Source organism: Oryza sativa, chromosome 4 (assembly GCF_034140825.1).
Source record: "Oryza sativa Japonica Group chromosome 4, ASM3414082v1".
NCBI classification, from domain to species: Eukaryota; Viridiplantae; Streptophyta; class Magnoliopsida; order Poales; family Poaceae; genus Oryza; species Oryza sativa.
In genome coordinates this window covers 30479085-30498006 of record NC_089038.1, presented here as the reverse complement: position 1 = coordinate 30498006, position 18922 = coordinate 30479085, and the positions used below count along the sequence as shown (strand labels likewise).

General features: G+C 47.3%; 3 protein-coding genes across 5 annotated transcripts; all 3 read left to right on the top strand.

Moving 5' to 3' along the window:
* Positions 1–3677: 3677 nt before the first annotated feature.
* On the top strand, positions 3678–10375 carry LOC4336833 (protein TORMOZ EMBRYO DEFECTIVE). Of its 3 annotated transcripts, XM_026025010.2 has the most exons (15): positions 3678–4081; positions 4746–4928; positions 5131–5280; positions 5801–6003; positions 6091–6376; positions 6457–6591; positions 6703–6821; positions 7443–7599; positions 7696–7942; positions 8028–8104; positions 8576–8695; positions 8995–9125; positions 9199–9373; positions 9461–9869; positions 10078–10375. In XM_026025010.2, exons 1-14 carry the CDS (start codon positions 3734–3736, stop codon positions 9803–9805), a joined length of 2676 nt encoding a protein of 891 aa, XP_025880795.1. In that variant the 5' UTR covers positions 3678–3733; the 3' UTR covers positions 9806–9869; positions 10078–10375. The 3 variants fall into 3 exon arrangements, with proteins under 3 accessions (XP_025880795.1, XP_066166099.1, XP_015637158.1); XM_066310002.1 differs by lacking the exon at positions 10078–10375 and having other exon boundaries at positions 5892–6003; positions 9461–9968; XM_015781672.3 differs by lacking the exon at positions 10078–10375 and having other exon boundaries at positions 9461–9968.
* A 3615-nt stretch (positions 10376–13990) lies between these two features.
* Positions 13991–16570, top strand: LOC4336832 (uncharacterized membrane protein At4g09580). The gene is made up of 4 exons (XM_015781777.3): positions 13991–14306; positions 15374–15644; positions 15760–15930; positions 16018–16570. The coding sequence occupies exons 1-4, from the start codon at positions 14146–14148 to the stop codon at positions 16177–16179; spliced, it is 765 nt and encodes a 254-aa protein (XP_015637263.1). The 5' UTR covers positions 13991–14145; the 3' UTR covers positions 16180–16570.
* A 714-nt stretch (positions 16571–17284) lies between these two features.
* LOC136355930 (uncharacterized) lies at positions 17285–18805 on the top strand. Its single transcript, XM_066309230.1, has 2 exons — positions 17285–17544; positions 17824–18805. Exon 2 carries the CDS (start codon positions 17969–17971, stop codon positions 18509–18511), a length of 543 nt encoding a protein of 180 aa, XP_066165327.1. The 5' UTR covers positions 17285–17544; positions 17824–17968; the 3' UTR covers positions 18512–18805.
* Positions 18806–18922: the final 117 nt, after the last annotated feature.

The following is an 18922-nucleotide window of genomic DNA, read 5'->3' as shown; positions in this document are numbered from 1 at the left end:
GGGCGGAAATGTGAAGCGTCCTCTTCGCCAGGATCTAGGCGGATCGGATGCAGAAAGGAAGGGAAAGGAAAGCGTTCTCACGATTCAACGGCGGCGCGGCAGTCCGGCCATGCCGCCGGCGCCGGCGCCGGCACGGCCCGGTGGATGACATAGGCTGAAGGCCCATCTAAATAAAGTTTGCATGTAGGAAAAAGTACACCGAAGGTCCCTCAACTTGTCATCGAGATACAAAATCGTCTCCCAACCACAAAACCAGATATGTGACATCCCTCAACTTACAAGACCGTTTATTCTAGCTCCTTCGGTGATTTTGACCCTGGTTTTGTCCGACGTGACGGCTGAGTCAGCGCGGGACCCGTGTGGGCTCCACATGTCAGACTGTCCAAGTCAGCTTTCTCTTTCCCTCTTCTCTCACTTCCTCCTCCTCTCTCTCTTCTCTCTTAGCATGGCGTGCGACGGGTGGGGAGGAGACCGCGCCGCTCGCCCACGCCGCCCGCGCCGCTCGCACTCGCCGGCCGAGTCCCGGCCGTGCCGCTCGCCCTAGCCAGCGCCATGTCAACTTTCAGCTGTCGGCGAGTTTGCCGAGATGAGCGGCGGCTGGCCCTCTGCAGCACGGGGCCATCTCTCTACCGCCGGATGCACTCAGGGACAACACCCCCGCTGCCCCTGCCGTCGGCAAGCTCGGCCGCGCGCCCGTCGGCGGCCGGCGCGGTTGGGCTCCATGCCACGGGAAGCTCGACCATCACCATGGCCCCGGCACATCGCCACACGGCTTGCTGCGCTCTGCGGTCGACACCGGCCGCCATGTTATGGGGCATCTCGTACGTCTTGGTGAAGCAGTTGCCCGGCGTTGAGGAGAAGTCTCCATCTAGCACCACGGTGATTCCATTAATGCTCATTCGCACACGTTGCATCCCCAGCTCCATCCCCTCCAGTCTCTGCATGGCCTATGCCAAGGCGGCAAGGCCGTTGCCGACAAGCTCCTTTGCCGCTGAAGAAACCCACCACAACCGTGATGCCGCTCCCGCAGCTCGACGGCCACGACCTCGCGCCGACGTCGTGGTCGTCGGAGGTCAGCAAGGCCCTGGAGGACATCAAGCCTACGCTCAACTCCAACACGACGGAGAACGCCAAGAGCCCGCATGGCAGGCGGTGGAGACGTGGCGCCGAGGTCGTGTCGGCGGCAGGAGGATCCCCCGTCGTCGTGGACGGCGGAGAGGAGGCCGACGCGATGGCGGTGGGAGCACGCGGATAGGAGGCCAGCGCAACGGGCAGCCTTTGGCGGCCGGCTGCCGGTAGGGGGGAGCACAGTGGAGAGGAGGCCAGTGCGACGGGCGGCGGCCGGTGGCCGGCGAGGGAGGAGCGCGGCTGAGAGGAGGACTGGCGCAACGGGTGGCAGTCAGCGACACGGAGCACGACGCCACGACGACGACTCGGGGTCCCTCCCGTCGTCCCTATCCCAGCCGCCGCTCGCCCCGGCCCTGCTGCCGCTCGGACTGCCGCCGTACTTAGCCGCTCGCCCTGCCGCCGGAGTTGGGCTGAGACGGGGCGCCAACAGCAGTCGTCGCCGCGCTCGCCCGCCGCCACCGCGCTCGCCTGCCACCGCCACTGCCACCATGAACTGGCTCAAGCTCGGTTGACCGCCGGCCGCCGTCGCGGCGCCGTCCTCCTCCTCTCCCGCTTCGCCTCGTTGACGCCCGCGCCTTCCCGCCACCCGCGACGCCCGCGCCTCCCCGTCGACGCCCGCGCACGGCCGCTGCACGCCCACGCCGTGGAGCTCCGCCGGGCTGCCGCTGTCGCCGCCGCCGACCGCCGTCGCGGCGCCGTCCTCCTCTCCCGCCTCGCCCTGCCCAGCGACCGCCCTGCACACACAGAGAGAGAGAGAGAGAGAGAGAGGAGGAACCGAGGAAGACCGATCGGCCCGCACAGAAGAGAAGAGAGGGAGAGATAGATGACTCAGCCTGACACATGGGGTCCACGTGGGTCCCACGCTAACTCAGCCGCCACATAGGGTAAAACCGGGGTCAAAACCATTAAAGGATCTACTGTGACCGGTTTTAATTAGTTGAGGGACGTCCGGTATCTGGTTTTGCGGTTGGGGGATGATTTCGTAACCGGGAATGCTACATACCGGAATCCCGTCCGAACGGGACCTTTGCTTATTCAAAGAGGAGTAATACCAGACCATGCACGTCCCGAGCAGCAGCAGCAGCCTGTGCAGGACACGGTGCCGCTCCAGCATGCACGCATGGTTGACATGGGCGGCGGCGTTATGGCGCCCATGCCCGCACCGTCGACACACTACCCCGCGCGCGACCGCGAGCTCCTTGCCGGCAGCGCCGGCGCCGGTGCAGGGGAGGAGGAGCCTAGTGCGGACGCAGCGGTAGATGAGGAAGTAGAGCGCAAAGGTGCTGCCCTCGCCGCATCATCGGCGTGGAGCACGACGAGCACGTACTTGGCAAGTATGTTGAGGCGGCGGAGGAAGCGGCCACCGGCGACAAGCTCCGACGTGGCGTGGACAGTGGAGGATGCGGTTGTCAACGACGAGCTCCGGAGTGGGACATGGATGACGAAGGACACGCCCGTCGGTGAAGAGCTCCGTCGTGGGATGTGGATGACGAAGGACACGACCGCCGGCGACGAGCTCTGACGTGGCATCAACAGTGGAGGATGCGGCTGTCGGCGACAAGCTCCGGCATGGAGAGTGGATGACGGAGGACGCAGCCGCTGGCGACGAGCTCCGACGTGGCGCGGGCGGTGGAGGATGTGGCCGCCGGCAACGAGCTTCGGCGTGGGACGTGGACGGTGGGACCATCGGCAATGACGCTTTAGTGCCCGGCTCCTGATATCTGGTAGGTATCGTCTGATACCTCGTAACTATCATCATCTTCTACGTGGTAAGAATCGCATGATATATAATAGGTATCATCTGATACCTCACAAGTATCACCTGATGCGTGGTAGAATCGCATGATACCTGATAGTATCACCCGATACCGGTTAGGTATCAGGACCTGATACCTCACAAGTATCACCCTCTACGTGGTAAAAATCGCATGAAACCTGATAGGTACCATCTGATACCTCACAAATATCACATGATACGTGGTAGAATCACATGATATCTGATAGGTATCACCTGATACCGGTTAGGTATCAGGATGTGATACCTTACAAGTATCACCCTCTACGTGGTAAGAATCGAGATATCATCTGATACCTCGCAAGTATCACCTGATACGTGGTAGAAACATATGATACCGGTTAGGTATATCAGAACCTGATACCTAACTGGTATCATCCCGTTCAAAAACGGGATTCCGTTGTATAGCAGCCCCCTTTCGTAACTCGATGACAAGTTGAGGGATCTTCGGTGTACTTTTTCCTTGCATCTATGGGCTTCTGTTGGGGCCGATCCAGTTGTCGGGCCTCATGAAATCGAAGTCCCATTTCGGCCCAACATATATGGGCCACACGTAAGTACCAATCCCGTTATTGGGCTGCACATAGTTGAACCCGTATAGGTCCAGCTAATATGGGCTAGTCACATAGGATGAATGGCCCAATTGGTGGATCCACATGTCAGCCTACAAGATAGGGCCCACATGTCGGGGACACCCTTTCCCATTTACACCCGCCACCTAGCTTAAACCCATCCTCTGTCTCGCGCCGCCGCCGCCGCCGCAGCAAAACCCTAGCCTCCGCCGCCGTCGTTCCCTCCCGCCGCCTCGCGATGGCTTCGTCGCAGGGCCTCAAGAAGAACTACCGCTGCGACCGCTCGCTGCAGCAGTTCTACACGGGCGGGCCGTTCGCCGTCGGGAGCTCTCCCGGAGGCGGCGAAGGCGAAGTCGAAGGAGGCGAGGCCGAGGCCGAGGCGTTCCTCGCGTGCGCCTGCGGCGGGGAGGTGCGCCTGGTGTCCGCCGCCGACGCGTCCGCCATCGGGGAGCCGATCGAGGGCGAAAACGAGGCCGTCACGGCGCTCGCGCTGTCCCCCGACTCCCGCCTCCTCTTCACCGCGGGGCACAGTAGGCTTATTCGAGTCTGGGACCTCGCGTCCCGCACTTGCACACGCAGCTGGAAGGTAACATCTCTTCTGTGAGAACTCGATGTGTTGTGCACTTATGCGGTGATTTCATGTACTGTCTCCAATTTGAATGATGTGCAAGGGATATGGTGAATTCGCCTTACTTTTAGCAATTTCATTGGAGTCATATTTGCGTCCCTGAAAGTATATTGTTGGCTTAACACTCTGTGCTGTGAACTGTTCATATTGTGCGTTTTTATGATACAATACAAATAAGCACACTAGATAAACCTCACAAACCTCTATTTTTGGATTATATTGTGCATTGCTTTGTTTTTATGAATGTGGAACTTATGTAGTGGTGGGACTGTAATACCTTTCCCCCCACCCTCTCCTCTTACCGAGTCGATCCGAATGATGTGCCTCAATCCATTAGTGAGTGTAATGTTACACATATTAATGACTAAAACGACATGTTATAGTGGTCAGCCAAATTTACTGTCTCCATGTAGATTCAATTAAATGAGAAAAAAATCTGTTCATCAACTGCTTTTTGCAATCATAAGTTCATCAGAAGTGGGGCTTCCCTGATAACTTTTAACTTCTTTTGCCACTCAAAGTAGTTCACTTCAGTAAATTATTAATTTATTATGGCACATTGGCAAGCTTTTCCCGGTATAACATGTGTGATAAGCTTATGTATTTCTTTTATGACTTACAGGGGCACGATGGTCCTATTAGGGCCATGGCCTGCCATGCTTCTGGTGGGTTGCTTGCAACTGCTGGAGCAGACAAAAAGGTGTGCGTTTGGGATGTTGATGGTGGGTTTTGCACACATTTCTTTAGAGGCCACGCAGGTGTTGTGACGACTGTTATGTTCCACAAAGATCCGAAGCGCCTTCTGGTAAGTAGAAGTACGATATGTGAATGTCATCAATGAAAATGCTCTTTGAGCTTGTTAGGCTAAGCCGCTTGATTTCCATAATCAGATGTACTTGGTTTTAATGATATATTTACTCCAGTGTTGTTTATTCAGTATTCACATCTTCATTGTATTCTTCTACTCTTGGTACTATAAAAATTACCCTTGTTTCTTTGTTCTCTAGCTATTTTCTGGAAGTGAAGATGCCACTGTGAGAGTTTGGAACCTTGAAAGCAAAAAGTGTGTCGCTGTGCTGAAAGAGCATTTTTCAGCTGTGACATCATTAGCCTTATCTGAAGATGGACAAACATTGCTTAGTGCTGGGCGGGATAAGGTAAGATTGAGATACTGAATCTCTTCTAATTAATAAAAAAAGCGTTATGTGGCAATGCCTGTCATGTTCCAGCAATACTATAGATGTTGCCTGTGATGCCTCTGTTTCAGTGTTGCATGTTCATATTTTTATTTGCTACCGGAGTTCTAAAATCAGTTGGCGTTGATTGGAACAATCATAAATTACAAGGTTTTTTTTTGTGCTCTTTGAGTGCATCCATGTACATAAAACTACCCAACCGAATGCAAGTTACTCTCTTAATAAATTCCTAGGCTCTATAACACCATGGTAGGTTTTAGCTGTTCGTATTGCCAAGTTTTAATAAAGAACAAATAGGCTAGTATATCATTGTCCTGTTTATTTTTCTAGATGAGTCCTGTTGGCTAGACTTTCAGCATTCTTGATTATATACTCTACTATGTCCTCTCTGTGTGTGTGTGTGTGTGTGTGTGTGTGTGTGTGTTTCTCTCTCTCTCTCTGGAGCTGCATGCAATTTTGAGTATACATGGAACATCTGCAGATTGTGAATGTGTGGGATGTTCGTAAGTACAACTCAAAGAAGACAATACCAGCATTTGAAATGATAGAAGATGTTTCCTTCATTGGACCAGGAAGTAATTTATTGTCTTGTTTGGGTGAACCGGCAAATATAAAACGCAAAACAGATGGTTATTTTCTTACGGTTGGTGAACGTGGAGTAGTTCGCATCTGGTGCTTGGAAAGGTACGTCAGTCGTTGCATTTTCAGTTCAGTGCTATTTTGCTTAGCTCTGGACTGCATGAAATTGATTGCTTCTTGGTCATTCCACAGTGCTCAGTGTATATATGAGCAGCAATCATCCGATGTAACCGTTAACACAGAGAATGAGGAGTCTAGAAGGGGTTTTACTTCTGCTGTTATGTTGTCAGATGATCAAGGACTGCTATGTGCCACTGCCGATCAGCAGTTTTTGTTCTACTGTCCCACGAGAACTGACGGAGGGGACTTCCAGCTGAACTTATATAAACGCCTAGTAGGTTATAATGATGAGATTCTTGATTTGAAGTTTGTTGGGGAGGATGAACAATATCTTGCTGTAGCTACTAACTTGGAGCAGGTGAGTTGCCCCTAAATCTTAGTACAGTTCTTGTGGACATATGTATTTTAGCTTTCTCACACTATTTCCTCCGTATGTAGGTCCGTGTTTATGACGTTGCATCGATGTCATGTTCTTATGTGCTGTCTGGCCACACTGAAATTGTTGTTTGCATCGACACTTGTATTTCTTCTTCTGGGAAGACACTTGTTGTGACTGGGAGCAAAGATAGCACTGTAAGTTGTAGTGGCCTATTCTGACTGAAACTGACATATTTTCCTTTTCTTTTTTTTTGTTTTGTTTTTGCAGTCTTTTCTCGTGTTGCATTTGACTTTTGCATTTCGCAGGTGAGACTCTGGGATATGGAAAGGAGAAGCTGCATTGGTATTGGTAAAGGTCATCTGGGAGCTATTGGTTCCGTTGCATTCTCAAAGAAATCTAAGAATTTTTTTGTTAGTGGAAGCAGGTTAGTTTTCAAGTTATTTCTGTTCCACTTTAGATAATCAGTTCCTCTGATTTTTGTATGCTATGTAATTCTGTTTATCTATTGACCAATCGTTATATTCATTTCCTCCGATTATTCATGTTTCTCTGATGCATCATGTTTATTAGCTACTGACAACTCTTGTGAGACTAGGCTTAGTTCTTTTCTTCAACTCCAAACTTCAACTTCCTCATTTTCCGTTAGCACGCTTTTCAAACTGTTAAATGGTGATTATTTTGCAAAAGAAAATTCTATATGGAAGTTGTTTTTAAAAAATCAAATAAATCTATTTTTCAAGTTTATAATAGTTAATACTTAATTCATTATGTGCTAATGAGCTTTCTCGTTTCGTGTGCGTTGCAAATCTTCCTCTAGAGTCGTGCAAAGAACGCATTAATTCAGATGCCATGTTTTGGTTTGATTCTCCCTGTGCATGAGCATGAGTGGCGAGTGTTATGAGGATATCCAACTTTGCCTTAGTAGCAGAACTATTCATGGACTCCTGAGTATTAGTTTTGAGAATAATAGTACCATTTCTCATGTAATTCTTTCCAGTGTTTTACTGTTGACATTGTTCTAAAATTGAGGTTTTCTTGTTATTAGTGATCGGACCATCAAGATATGGAGCTGGGATGATACACTTGATGATGTTGGCAGTGAAGTTCCTCTCAAAGCAAAAGCTGTTGTAGCTGCACATGACAAAGATATTAATTCTCTTTCTGTCTCGCCTAATGACGGTCTTGTTTGCAGTGGTTCTGAGGTTAGATTGCAGTATGTTATACTTAATGGTCATCGGCTTTTTATTTGGCTTAAATCATCGAACTTGTCATTAGATCTCATTACCTTGCTTCTGCAGGACCGTACTGCATGCATATGGAAACTTCCAAACTTAGTGCCCTCTGTTGTCCTTAAAGGGCATAAAAGGGGCATTTGGTCAGTCGAGTTTTCTCCTGTGGAGCAGTGTGTCATTACATCATCTGGTGACAGAACAGTCAAAATATGGGCTGTTGCTGATGGTTCATGCTTGAAGACATTTGAGGGCCATACATCTAGTGTTTTACGAGCCTCATTCCTTTCACACGGGACCCAATTTGTTTCTTGTGGTAAGAAGAAACAGGACAAATTCTTAAGGTACTTTTCAAGGGAGAAACTTTATTGACACTATTCTTGCGATGTTCCTTGTCGTAGGAAGCGATGGCCTTGTTAAGCTATGGACCATCAAAACAAATGAATGCATTGCTACTTTCGATAAGCATGATGGGAAGGTATGATAGTCTCATCTGCTCTGTTTTTCATTGAAAACCCTAGCAGTATATCAACCTATTATTATCACAATTCCAGTATGTCAATAGTGCAATCTCTTCATTGAGTTGAGAATTATAACACTATCTATTGAAGTTTTTACCAATATTTATAGAATTAGGAACGAACCTATTTGTGCTCAGTCAAGCAGAAAACTGTTGCCATTGTTGTTCATGGCTTATGGCTTTCTGACAATCTAACATTCACTTTGGCTATGCCATGAACTTGCCTTTTCTGATAAATTGGGACCTCTTTTGCTCTAAAATTCCTCTTTGGGAAGAACGTGTAGTTTATGAAATTATTCAGTATGTATTTCAGTACCTGACAAAAACTTTGCAATATCGAGATCATTAATATTTAATAGGCAATGTGGAAGAGATCTTTTCTGGTACATGTTTAAGATGGACTTGGCAATTGATTCAGTCATTCAACAGGTTTGGGCACTGGCTGTTGGCAAGAAAACTGAAATGCTTGCTACTGGCGGAACTGATGCTGTTCTTAACCTTTGGCATGACTGTACCATGGAAGATAAACAGGAAGATTTTCGTAAAAAGGTAAGTGATGTGTTCTATTATACTTTCAGTGCAGTGCTTCTTGAGTTCTTGTAAAGACATAAGAGATGTACTTGTGTCTGTTACTGTGTTGAACACATGGTCTGATGACTGATGTCAATCTAGTAATTAATATCTTTTTTTTTTCTGCCCACCAATCTTTGTGGGTTTAGACTTTTCCCTTGTATTTCCAGATCAGCTACACTTGTTTCTTTTACAAAGGTGGCTCTTGGAATCTATATAGAAATATTTTTATTTAATTTCCACACTTGCAATACTCATTACATTCACCATTGTTGCAGGAGGAGGAACTGTTGAGAGGTCAGGAATTAGAAAATGCAGTATCAGATTATGACTATGCAAAAGCAATACAACTTGCATTTGAGCTTAGAAGACCCCACAGGCTTCTTGAGTTATTCACACAGCTTTGCAGGTACTCATAATCCTTTATTGAAGCTCACTAGTTTTTCTTTGATAACAAATTGATATATCACATGAGTGTGCAGGGAGTCTGATCTGGAGGACCCAATAGAAAAAGCCCTTATTGGTCTTCCAAAGGAAGGGCTTCGCGTACTTCTTGAGTATATCCGGGAATGGAACACAAAACCTAAGCTTTGTCATGTTGCACAGTTTGTGCTTTTTCGGGTATTGAGGAGCTTGCCTCCCACTGATATCCTGGAGGTACTTCCTTTCCCCCTTTCTGAGTTATGTCCAAGAGCCTCATATAACAAACTTTTACTCTTTTTATGACACCATTTGTTTCTGCAGATAAAGGGCATCAGTGAGCTCCTTGAGGGACTTATTCCATATTCACAGAGGCATTTCAGCAGAGTTGATAGACTAGTACGAAGCACATTTTTATTGGATTACACCTTGACCCGGATGTCTGTTGTAGATCCGGACATAGATGAGGGCACAACCAGAGATGACGCAAATGGCTCATCAGTAGAGAATTGTGAAATTGCACAGGCGAAGCCTGATGCATTGGTAGCAGAAGAGAACTTGCAAAAGTCGGTAAAGAAAAGAAAATCAAGCAAATCAAGCAAAAAAGGCGGTAAGAAGGTGAAGATTGCGTCCACGGGGGGCAGTAAGGATGTTCCTATTGAGGCTTAAATAGTTGACAAACCGCAGTTATATGTTATTCGCACCACCAATTTTGTAGCTGCTGTTTTATCTGGTATGTTGCAGCATGAATCACATGTTTTACCTTTTGACCCACTGTACAGAATGCATTCTTTGCTTGAGTTAGAAAGATCTGGTGGCTTTCAGTTCTAAATTTCTAAGTGCTTCAGAAAGTTTTACCGTCCTTGATAGTTGTTGCCATCTTCTGCGTTGGGTACTTGGGTTAGTTTGCCTTGATTAATTTCCATGTGTGTGTATGGCAGTGGCACGGAAGCGGTACCCAGCAGCAAATAAAGTTGCTTGCTCCACTTGTAATTGTTGGATCTGCGATCTGGATGTCGGCTCTCTTCATAATTCCCGTCCTTGTCATCTGGCAGAAATTTTTTATGGTTCGGTGGAATGTTGCAGCTTTTGAGGTGCTCTTGTGTTTCTCGTTTCATTTCTTTACAATAGTGTTCCACACAAGGAGTTCACTGACATGGTTCAGTAATTTATGGAACTGATAGGAACTCATCTTTTCGCTTATCCTTATCAGCCAAAATTTGAATTTTCAACCTTAAATTTAAAGGTGATTTTGATGTTTTTTCATCGAAGTTTATTTTCAGTTTTGCTTTTAGGTCGCTAAAAACACGTATATAAACGTTTTATTCACAAGCTACTTTTCGTTTGTAAATATGCCGTTTTGCTTATTCCAAGATAGGCGAAACAATGGGACCATAGTGTATTTGCTACGCTATTACTCATTCGGTTTGCATGGTATAGTAACTTTGGCTTCTGGCTTGTTACACAGCAGCTATTGTGTTGCTTACCCGCACAAGTGTCTGCTGTTGTTTTGTTGTGAAAATTCTGTGCGAATATGCAGGGTTTTCTAAGAAAAAGATGACTTTTAAGCACATCAGCATCGGAAGGGATATATAGTATTTGGATACCAGTACCAGCCAGCAATCCATGATCCCTGGAATCTGGTAGTGGAATGCTACTCAGGATCAGCCAACAACAATCTAGGGTCACCTACTTCACCTCAAGATATTCCACTCAGGATGCCAACGCCAAATCTCTTCAGAAGTCGCAACGCAGCCAGGACGCATCCTGCAAATATCTCAAATTTATATTTCTGCCTGTCTTGTTCTGGTAAAACGTACACAAAATTGCAAAGAGAAAAGGAGAGTAAATTTGTATGCCATGCAAAAACACCCTGCTCCATGAAGCAACAAAGATCATGTGCCCATTGGACCATCAAGTCTCAAGTCTGAGCTTTGAAAGCTGCCCCTTGTCACTTTGTATAAGGCAATTTGCAAACTTGGAACTTTAACTTGGCAGCTAGTAATCACAGGGGTTGCAAGCTACAAAGCCTGGTCCTAAACACCATGTGAGAACTACATCAGGGCATGCCAAAAAAAAATGCTTACTGTTGAGATCTAGGCCTGGTACACTCCACTCTCCACACAGTCGCACACAAAGGAGAGGAATCGGTTCTGACAAGTACTACAAAATTCCATGTCTGTCTGTGTCCAACGGCTGGTATAATAATGTGCCATTGTATAATCTCAGCAGCAGCTGCAGCAGTACATGTGAGCAAGCAAGCATGGACCATCACCACCTTACTTAAGAAACTGCATTGGATGAGTACTAACTACTCTTCTATAATCAAATGGGCACATTGATGTTGATACTAGAATACAAATTTCGTATCACAAGAAAGATTATTAAGTTATACCAAAACTCGGTGTTCATTTAAAACCGTAGTAGTAGCAGTTTTCAGTTTCACATGGCAATTCTCAGTACATTCATTTAAAGCTAATTAAAACCATAGTACCAGTTTTCATCTTCTTTCTAGATGAAACAGACGTTTTTTCTTTTCTTTTCTATTCCATGCCGACCCCTTGATGTAGCTATCAGCTAAACAAACGGATTTCACGTTTCTGCATTTGGGGAGAGCAGATGCCAGCTGCCACCCTTCAGAAAACAGAGGTGTCGGCTCAACTTTGACAGCATCCCCCGATGATTAAGCTCGTCCACATCGTGGTAATCTAATCTCCAGAACCAATCAAACAAGCTGACCTGTAAACTAATCTTGTTTTTGGTCTGACCACCGGTGATTTTGACCAGACAGAGTTGTGCATGTGCATCACAATTGGGAGTGTTCAGTGTTCAGTAATTAAACAGCAAGGCACACATGAGTTGAACTGTCCCTGAATCAGCTTTTGATGCAGCATTAAACTGATGTGTAGCTTACTTACCACATAACTGTAGGATAATGCAACATCACCAAGAGGTCGAATGCTGAATCTTCAGCAAATAACTACTGCAAGTTGATCAGCAGAGGCCGAAGTTATTACTGGGTTATGTGCCTTATGGTAGAGGTCAGATATGTAAAACAATTTCATTATCTTAAAAAAAAGAAAGAAAGAGAGACCAAAGTTACTGCATTTTGAATGGTTTGCAGCAAAGAGTCTTCTACAGATTGGTGGCTGTATGTCACACTCACATTTTCTTGTTGTGGCTAATCAGAGCTAAACAGTAAAGCTTGTTTCATATCACAAAAATGGACAACCTACCCCCTCAATTTGATTCTGTTCAGATCAGTGCTCAGCATGGCAAAGTACACAACTGCTCCTCTCCCGTGAAATCTGCAACTGTTTCAACACTTGGGCATTATCTTTTCTGAGCCTCTGATCTACTGTGATCTTGCAGCACATGCAGAGTGGAATTCTCTGTCTCTCTCTCGTCTTGCCGTTCAGCAGAAGGTGCCAGTGGCAGTTAGCGGTTAGCCGAGCCGAGTGCGTGGAGAGTGGTGGTGGGTACCTGTAAACTAACACATGGATAGGCGAATCCAACGAAATAAACAAGATTAGCAGGAGTTAAGCCTGACCGATCTGACGAAATAAACAAAAAAACAGCAGGGGGTTAAGTCCTTAAGACCGACCAATCCATCATTTAGTTCCATGTGATGTGGTCTTTGGGGGAGAGAATCAACTAACCGTTCAACTGTTTAAGCAAATTTTCAAACCTCAAATATTCGCAGGATAATGTGGTCGCCTCCATCAACAGGATGAATTTAAAGATGTGATTTTTTTTCTGTTCATTTCATCTAAAAATCGATCTTTATTGGATGAGGATGGAGAAAACTCTCGCTGTCTTTGCTGATGCTGCTGCTGCCGGTGGACAGCAAAAATGTGACCAAAGCCATACTGCCGTGCAGGGTTAACAATGGCGATGTGGCCGACCACTTGTCCCAATCAACGCACTAATCACAAAGTTAAGACGCTCTCATTGCTCCCAAAGTACGCGTCAGCCTCAGCCAGCCCAGACGCCAGAGACGGAAAAACGAATGAACACGATTAAAATAAAAGCACACCTATTTTTTTTTCCTTGGCTGAAAAAGAAAGCAAACTGACCAACGTGTTTGCTGTTTTCAATTTTTAGATTAAATGTCACATCAACTATTTGATCTAGTTTAAGTTTCTATTGTTACCACTCCAATCATCCAGTGTTTTGTGCATGTCACTTTGTTGTAGGGGGACTATTAAAAGAAACTCTCCAAAAAATTGTCATCTGAACCCCCCCCCCCCCCCACACACACACATTTAACATTTGGCCTACAGTTAATAAGCCATAAAAAACAATTTATGATTAGAATTTTTTTATAGAAGTCCGTAACGATTAAAAAGCTAGTGTTAAAAATAAACTACAATAAAACTTTAAAATTCAACTTTTTAACAATTTAAGTTTAAATTTAAATTTTAACAATCCATTATAAGCTAAAAGATAAACGACAAGAGGAGGCTAAAATGATATTGAACTAACTAACGTGAAAAAGGGCGGAGTGTAACATGTATTCTCTCCCGCCCCATAAAAAAAATTAAATCCTAAGAATGAGTGTATATCCAGATTCATCATCAGGATTTAATTTTTTATAGAATGTAGAGAGTATGCTGAATGTCCGAAGGTTACATAAAATTTGTCTTGATTTGAAAATTTCCTAAAATCCTACAGACCAAACAAATCCTGACCAAAAGCATGTTTATCTTTGCACCAACGCTAAGAAACAACGAAACAACAACATTTACACAAGGAAAAGGCAAAATATATAATCAAAAAAAGGGAGAGAGAGAATATTCGAACCTCTCTCTCCCCTCCCGTATAAACTCACCAAGAAAAGCAACCGAGGAAGAAAGGGAAAGAGGGAAGAGAAGAGAAGAGAGGGAGCCAAAGAAAGCTCTCATCTTCCTCTTCTCAAACTCCATCTCTCTCTCTTCTTCTTCTTCCTCTCCTCCTCCTCCTCGCTTGGACCCCGGATTTTTTGCAAGGGGGTAAGGAGGCGGGAGGAGATGGGGAGGGAGGAGAGGTTCCCGGTGTGGGAGGCGGCGCTCGGCGCCGGGGTCGCCGCCGCCTTCGCCACCGGGCTCGTCGGAGTCTACCTCTCCATGCCGGACTCCGACTACAGCTTCCTCAAGTTGCCGCGCAACCTCGAGGAGCTCCAAATCCTCACGTAATCATTCGCTGCCCCCCCCCCCCCCAACCTCGTTTCTTGTTTCAGTTGGCGTACGGTCAATTTCGTTCACAAAAGCTCCATTTTGGGGGCGCTATTGTATATTCAAAGTTTCTTTCTTTGTTTTGTGTCGTGAATTTTATGTTTATTGATCAATTAATTCCTGCAAGTAGATTGTCACCTTCGTTGAGTTACGAAGACACGATTTCTGTCTTAATGCGCGTTTGTTTTGATGGTTCAACCGGAGGGTAATGCATAGATGACAGATGCAGTTCTTATGCCATTCTAAGCTTTGCAAGAATCCATTTTTTTTCGTTTTTTGGTGCGATTTGAAGGTTAAAATTGCCCACCTTTTGTGGATCAGCGTTTATGGGAATGGAACAGTTGACTGGGGGGAAATTAGAGGGAATTAGTAGAGTTTATCTCGTGATTTCGGAAGTATCTTAGCGTTCGTCTCTGGGGATTTTCTTTTGTTTCTATGCAAGAGGTAGATCCTGGATCTGGTGAAAGTAATTTGCAAGCTGCGGATTTCATAAATCTGGGAGCCTAACCTGTTATTTCCTTTTTTTTTTGGCCATTTCAAACTGCCCTTAAAATCTGTGAATATAGGAACTCTGCAATTAGTAACGTGTGTTAAGACCTGGAATATTTGCGTGATTTAGGCAATAATACCAAACGTCGTAGCTCCATGATTAACTCAATGGAAGTAATTTTAACCCATTTGAATATTGTTGAGTAAGAAATCCCTCAATCTTTCTCTAATTACCTTGTCGCTTTCTTGCCAGCTACTAATAATTTGTACTCTGGACTGAGTCTATGCATGTTCCATGCTCCTAAACTGAACAATAATACATATATTGATCTGCTCTATACGTGTGATATGAGCTATCGGTTCGCTACTGTTATGTCATGTGGATTGCGTTGTGGCCCAGTTGCTATCATTAGTTATTTAATTTTAAGCTATAAATGAAGTTCGGTTATGTGCATAGGAATAGTCCAATTGCTACTGTTAACAGTGTATATGGTCCTTGGTTTCTGTTTCTAACTACAAAATGTTTTCTTTGCAGTGGACATCTTGAGAACTATACCAGTGATTACACCATACAAGTGTTGGTGGGTTACTGTTCTGTGTACATCTTCATGCAGACCTTCATGATCCCAGGAACAATATTCATGTCATTGCTTGCCGGTTCTCTGTTTGGGCAACTCCGGGGTGTGGCCCTCGTGGTATTTGCAGCCTCTGCTGGTGCTTCTTCGTGCTTTTTCCTGTCGAAGCTGATTGGAAAGCCATTGGTGTTCTCACTGTGGCCAGATAAGCTCATGTTCTTCCAGAAGCAGGTTGGCATCAACTCAAATATTCTAGTTGCTCTGCTTATTGTGTTGAATATCCGATTCAAGATCCTCAGGGGCATCCGTTCATTACTGAAAAGGTGCAACTTTTCTTTCTTTCCAGGTTGCCAAAAGAAGAGAAAAGCTGTTGAATTACATGCTTTTTCTCAGGGTCACCCCAACATTGCCAAACACCTTCATTAACTTAGCTTCACCCATAGTAGATGTGCCCTACCATATATTCTTACTGGCAACTCTCATCGGTCTCATCCCAGCTTCCTATGTTACTGTCAGGGTAAGTTCCTAACATGTTTTTTTTTCATTCTGGTTTGCACGATACCTACTTTGTGTAACCCTGTTCATTGTTTCTTCTTATATCCAGGCTGGGATTGCTCTAGGAGAGTTAACATCATTGAGTGACCTGTATGATACCCAATCGATAGCGCTGCTGTTCTTGATCGGGATTGTTTCGGTCACACCAACATTGTTGGGCAAGGACGAAGCGCAAGAAAAAACAACGGAAATTGCAGTTACCGCGTCATGATCACCGAAGCGCCGATCCGCATGCCCTCACCTGTACATATGAAGCTCCAGCATGCAGGGTTGCTTCAGAAGTAGTAGGAGCATCAAAGGCCTGACAACACCATGGTTTGCAAAGACTACACAGCATGACAGGACCTCCAACCCCAAGTGCTTCCCTGACCCCTCTCCATTACTGGAAGCCTGCTTGGGTTGCCATCGAAACATTTACGAAGTGAAGTGTTTAGCCACCCAAATTATGGAGTCTGGGGAGGCACAATGCCCATCAGGCAAAGCTGCTTTGATGTGTAAGCATTAAGCCAAGTAGTGTTGTTTAGATGGGACAAGCAAACTGATCTGATCCCTGTATATATTGATCAGATTCATTCAATCCATATTCAGTGGTTCAATCACAACCTGTCTCTGTGCCGTGCCGGTCTCCTCCTTGCTCTGCTTGCGATGCGTATGATCGTGTGCCAATTTCTGCGTTTTGGTTTGTGGTCATGTTCTTTTGTGCCACACTTTGCGACCACGATACCCTTTTTAAACAAGATAGGAAAAAGTACACCGAAGGTCCCTCAACTTGTCATCGAGTTATAAAATTGTACTCTAACCACAAAACCAGATATCGGGGGTCCCTTAACTAATCAAAACTGGTCACAATAGATCCTTCGGTGGTTTTGATCCCGGTTTTATCCTACGTGGCGGCTGAGTCAGCATGGGACTCACGTGGGCTCCACATGTCAGGATGCCACATCAGCACGGACTCTCTCTTTTCCTCTTCACTCCCTTCCTCTCTCATTTTTCCCTGGGCGTCGTGGATGGCGACACCTTCGTCGATGTAGCGGGGAGGTTAGGAGGCCCGCCGTGGCCGGCGGCTGGCGGGGGACGACCGCGACGGTCGTCTGCCTTCCCTCGGCCTCCTCCTCCGCGTGCCGTGTGGCACCATTGCCGTGGTGGAGAGAGCGGAGCGGGGGCGGCGGCCGCTCCGTGAATTGCGATATTTTCCTAAGCCGCGGCCACGGTTTGCTTCGCTAGCTTGCAGTATCTGTATCGCACAGAGAGTCAAGGGGACGGAGCTATCTATAGCTAGCAAAGCCCATGTGCAAGAGGAGCTGCATGGCGCCGTCGGAGTCGTGCGCGGTGCGGCGCCGGTGGTCAAGCGGCGGCTGGGACGTCGTCGGACCGCCACCACCAGCTTGTGCTGCAGGCGGAGGCGGGCCAGCACGGCCACCACGACCTGCTCGGAGGCCGCGGCGCCGCACCGCTCCAGGAGGCCCCTGGCCCGCGCGGCGTCCGCGTGGAACCCCTCGGCCGTGCCGACAACGGCGTCCACGTCACGGGCGACGTCCGGCGGCAGCTTCTGGAGGTCTGGAGGTCCGCGAACGAGGTCACCATTAATGATATAAGCTTGTATCCAAATTCCCATAACCTCTATATTCACTGGTTGATAAACTCTTTTAATAAGCTTCAACGGCATGCTGTATTGTTCATTTGTCCCACAATCAAGGACTAGTTCTTTCAGTCCTTTTTTGATGGAAAAACTTCTTTACTCATCTTGCTAATCCCTTGCAGGAAGCAGATGTACTGAACTATATCCAGTCAGTCCTTACTCATCCTTAATTGGCTCATTGTTTATGGAACATTTTAGTTATTTTTCATCCTGCAGGCGGAGGCGGTGGAGAAGAAGAAGGGCGGCAGGGGGGCGGCGGCGGTAGGGATCATCATCACCGCCGCTCCGCTCCGCTGGCCGCGCGCTCGCCTGCCGCCGCCGCCCGCCCGCCTTCCGCACCGACTCCTTCCGCGGCGCCTCCATGCTCAACATGCTCGGCATCTCCGCGGGCGTCACCATCGCCGCCTACGGCGAGGCGCGGTTCGACGCGTTCGGCGTCATGCTGCAGCTCGCCGCCGTCGCCGCCGAGGCCACGCGGCTAGTGCTCATCCATATACTGCTCACCTCCAAGGGCATGTCGCTGAACCCCATCACCTCGCTGGCTCGCTCTCACATTGCGCCGTGCTGCCTAGTGTTCTTGACGCCGCCATGGTACTTCGCCGAGCTGCGGATGCCGCCGCCTCTCCACTACACTCCACCGGCCGCTCGCTTGCCGCCGCTCCGCTCCGCTGCACGCTCGCTGCCGACGCCGCTCCGCTCCGCCGCTCGCTCGCTCGCGCGCCGCTGCTGCTCCGCTCCCCTCGGTCGGTCGCTGCGTGCTCACCCGCCTCCTCGGGTCGTCTTCATCGACCTCTTACGCCCCGTCCTGGAGCAGGCGGCGCCGCCGCCGCGGCCGGCCGCGGACGATGTCGTCGCCGCCTTGTCGCCCATCGCCGGCGCCGACGCCCTCCTCTCCACCCGCTGACCAGCCTGCGCAGAGAGGTGAGAGAGAGAGAGAGGAGGAAAGGAGAGAAGAGGGGAAAGAGAGGGGTGACGTGGACACCCTGACATGTGGGGCCTACGTGGTTCCACCCTGACTCAGCGTCACGTTGGATAAAATCGAGGTCAAAATCACCTAAGGATGTAAAATAAACGGTTTTGTAAGTTGGGGGATTTCATATATCTGGTTTTGCGGTTGGGGACGATTTTGTAACTCGATGACAAGTTGAGGGACCTTAGGTGTACTTTTTCAAACAAGATATCATTTTGTTGGACAGAACTGGTGATTGTTCAAGCTTCAAATTTGAAAGGAAAACGCAGCCGTTAGTTGTTCAAAGTGATGAAAAATGGCCAAATGGACTTTCCTTTTCGTTTCAGAGAAAAACAAGGTCCATTG